The following is a 3,958-nucleotide window of genomic DNA, read 5'->3' as shown; positions in this document are numbered from 1 at the left end:
CCACTTGGGAGTGAACCTAGAGACTTGCGTGGGGGCTGCAGCAATGCCCTTTCCTTGAATCCTGCCAGTTGTGTCCTTCCCCCTTGGAGTCCAGACAGTCGGTTAGACGTCCGTGTCAGGTCTGGGACCAGTGTCTTTCACCTCTCAGAGCCTTACACCCAAAGCACTTGTTCACCATTCTGTGTCCTTGTCAGCCTTTGCTCTCTTCACTGGCTTCCACGAGTGTCCTTATGTTTCAAAACTTTCTGTTCATAATTGCAATTCATATGTTGTAGTGACATTGCTCTTTGGTAAAAATGCCTGCTTGTCAATACTTTGAATAATGCACATTAATTAGATACTCTTAGCAAGGCAGGAGTCTCATGTTGAAACTTTTAAGTAAATTTTTTTTAAAAATTCTGGTTTAATCCTATTATTTATCATAAGGGATTTAATTATGAAGTAAAGGTGTGTACTTATTACCTAAAATATAACTGCCAAATGATCTTGTTTCTGTTTGTTAAAACTACAAAGAACTGTGTGGTCATCTCCTCCCTCCCGCGCTAGGTAGCTCTTCCTACCCCCTAAGTCCAGGCCCTTTGCCTCCCAAATGGTGCTGGACCAAATTTTATTTCCCTCTTATTTCTTGGAGGTAGAAAGAGATATGGGAAAGGAAGGGATGAACTGGAGTGTTAGAACCCTGATGAATTCAGAGTACTCTTCTTTCTTTTAAAAAACCTTGAAAAACACTACTTTAGGATAGGGGTTTAGAAAAAGCACCAAAGCTTTTGCTTTGGTTTGGCACCAGTTTGTAGCCAACTCTTTTCTTTCCCCGGCCATCTTTTATTGGTAAAACGTAAATGTACAATTATGTCTGCAAAGCTTATCAGGGATTTTTGCTGCTTTTTTGTGTATTGATTAGCAAATTTTTGATTCTATAATTTACACAAGTAAGAGACTCCAATTTGACTCCCTGTTTGCCCCAGTGAAATAACTTCTGTTTAAATGGTATTTGGAAGTAGAAGATGTGACAAGAGACCATTACCCATTTTGTCTGTATTTTTACCTCTGTGGCTCCAACGTGTGATTTTGTTCTTTTTTTCCGTTGAGAATAAAAAAAAAAAGCTGGTAGTTTTTTCCTCAGATGTGTGCTTCCTTAAGAAGGAGGTTATTAGAATTATGTCACTGTTTCTTACTGGTTCAGGGACTTCTCTGGTGTATTTGGTTTGATGTCCCCCCCATGGAAGCACCGATGGAGGTAGCACATTGCCAGCAGATGTGATTTTTCTCCCCGTCCGTTGAAGATTAACAGTCTGCTTCTGAACCATTGTCACTTCCAACAGGGAGCAGATGGGTTCATGAAGCCCCACCGGTGCTGCTCAGTATCTTCTCTGTCCCTTCTAGTTGGCCAGGGGCTTGACCAGACAGGAAACTGCCCAGCAAACCAGAGTCTGCCCATGCAAACTATTTAAGAAAAAGTTCAACCCAGGTCTTACATCCTGTGATTTAGCAGTTGAATGAATTCAGAATTCATCTAAATAATATTAACTTTGTACTTGTACCTTTAGATATACTTTGGAGTTATTTTAGGACATGTGTACTTGACTTTTATTATCAGGGATATGGGCTTAGTATTAGTAACACTTTTATCTTTCAGAAATGTTCGTATGTATTATGAGATGCCACTTTGAGACAATTTATTGAACAAAAATCTTTGGTTATTATGTAATGAAAGTGGTATAAATTGATGCTCCTCCATTTAAAGGCAAGAAAGGGTTACTTGAATAGAATTGGTACAGGATTCCTGTAATAATTAAGTCACACAATTACACGGAGTACATTGGAGGTAAAGAACAAAGGAGTATTGAGGAGCTGGAACATTCGAGCTAAAACTAAAAGCCAGAAGATAACTTGAATCAATTTGTAAAAGTGTGCTGGCAGTCTGCAAAACTGAATGAAAAATATCTGGCTTATAAGAAATGTGAAAGAACTATAGTCTAAAGTAAAGTCGGTGTTTTTGATCTTTTCCGGGTAAACACCAATGAAAAGGTATGTTTTTCTACTTCATGTTGGTTTTCTTTTCCTGTTTATGTGTAGACTCGTTTTTTACCGAGAGCCAGAGGGAAAAGATTTTCAGACCTTGTCACTACCATCCATGAAATCCACCTACTACTGAGGGCTCCTTTTGAACTGCTGCTAATGTGATGTCACTTTGTATTATAAAAACCACTGTTGGGCCCATTTACTATTATTCTGCTGCCTACAAAAACAGCCAGGTGAAAGGTAGAGCTTGTGTAAGAGTTTGCAGAGTTTTTTTCTAAACAATAAAGTAATACAGTACACTAGCCAAGTCCACCAAAAAGGAGTTTTGTTTAAGAAGCAGACTTGAATTCTCCAAACAGTCTTGACATTGGTAGGTTGTGAAAACCCCTCTGGAGAGCAAGTGGAGCCAGTCCCCACTGGCTGACAGTGCCCCCTGGAGCTGTCTCTGGGGTGTAGGGTTGTTTATTCCTGAGGAATTGTAGCTGCCGCCGCACACCATATCGCATACATCATGGCTGCCAAACACAGAAAGAGCAGATGTGGGAAATTCTGTGCCCCCAAAAGAGAGAGTGTTTAGTGCCCATTGTCCAAAATTTCCTTGCCCCTCTTAGCAATTGGTTTTGGTTTCCAAATGACTTCCCCTTTTGTAAAGATAAGAAAGTGGTGGGGGTCAGAGTTTATACTGTGTTTAGATCTCCCTGTGATCACTTAAGCAAAAACCAAACTCCATGGCAACCTGTCATTTAGGCCTGTAAACTACTTTTAGCAGTTGTCACAAATGCATATGTTGTGAAGTAACATTGTTTAGACATTCATTTCGTTCCAGTGTGGTGCAGTGAAAATGCTTTGCAGGCCAGGCATGTCATTCCTTATGGTATCTCAGGCTTTCAAATCTCAAGAGATACCTATCTGGTTAAATTCCATTTTAGGAGATTGAGATTGAAATGCAGAACATTGATGTTCATTACTTCCTACCCCAGGAGAAATGGACTCAGATATGTCTTGTCTCAACAGGAATCTTTATTTAAAAAAAAAAAACAAAACCCATCTCATTCTGTTGCCAACTATCACGGAAGTTGTGGGGAGTTTAGTCACATTGGGCTGTTGTGCTAAGTTCGAGAATTGAGGGGGTGATCTAGGAGGGACGTTCCAAAGTGGAGAGTATACCCAGCATTTTACTCATGAGGTTTAGAGGCTGCCTTTGCCCACACTTGTACCCCACCTTTGCTATTTGGACAAAACATTATTTCAAGTATTTGAACTTCTGTTATTTTGACTTCACCCTCGACTATGAACAAGTAATATTAACATTCCTTTTGGTATTCAATAATGGAGTTTGTTTACCTATTTTATTTCAGCATATTTTGAACAAAGATCTTTGTCTCTTTTCTGTGGAATGTGCACACAATGAATGTTTGTTAGAACCACACACAATAAAGATACTGTTTTCCTTTCTTGCCCTGACTACAGTTATTTAAAAAAGAAATTTTTTTTTTCCTTCCAAGTGGAAGTGTTGCCTCTGTAATCCTCAGGTATTCTGGAAGGAAAGAAATGGAGAAGCATAAAAGTCACCTGGGTCTGTGCTCATATTGTGTGTAGTGTAACTTGATGGGGAGATCTGTGGTTCTTTGGGCTTCTCGTCACTGCTCTTTGCTTGAAGTGAGTTTCTCATTTTATAATTGGGAGATTCAAAAAAATCAAGGCTTTTGGCATATTAATGTATGTGAAGTGGGAAGCAGCTAGACAGGGTTAGGGATCTGCCTTTGCCAAAACTGGTAAAGAGAGGCCAATAATATCTTGTTATCTGCAATACGACTCTTCAAATGGTGGTTTTTCTTGGAAATAGCTAAACTGTTGGGGAAAATTAAACACTGAGATTGAAGTTCTAGTGACTTACTAAAACAGGGAAATAAACCATTTTTATAATTACCTTTAA

General features: G+C 39.2%; 1 protein-coding gene across 1 annotated transcript in view; it reads left to right on the top strand.

The window, feature by feature from the left end:
- LOC100945999 (cytochrome b5 type B) overlaps positions 1-2,138 on the top strand; it is a 47,013-nt gene extending 44,875 nt beyond the window's left edge. The window contains exon 5 of the mRNA XM_012806116.2: positions 2,077-2,138. Within this exon, the coding sequence (XP_012661570.1) occupies positions 2,077-2,138 (62 nt within the window). The remainder of the gene's footprint in view (positions 1-2,076) is intronic.
- Positions 2,139-3,958: the final 1,820 nt, after the last annotated feature.

Source organism: Otolemur garnettii, unplaced genomic scaffold (assembly GCF_000181295.1).
Source record: "Otolemur garnettii isolate 467f Iridium unplaced genomic scaffold, OtoGar3 scaffold00047, whole genome shotgun sequence".
In the NCBI taxonomy this organism is placed as follows: Eukaryota; Metazoa; Chordata; class Mammalia; order Primates; family Galagidae; genus Otolemur; species Otolemur garnettii.
Note: the sequence above shows the minus strand (reverse complement) of the source record. Positions and strands in the feature narration are given on the sequence as shown.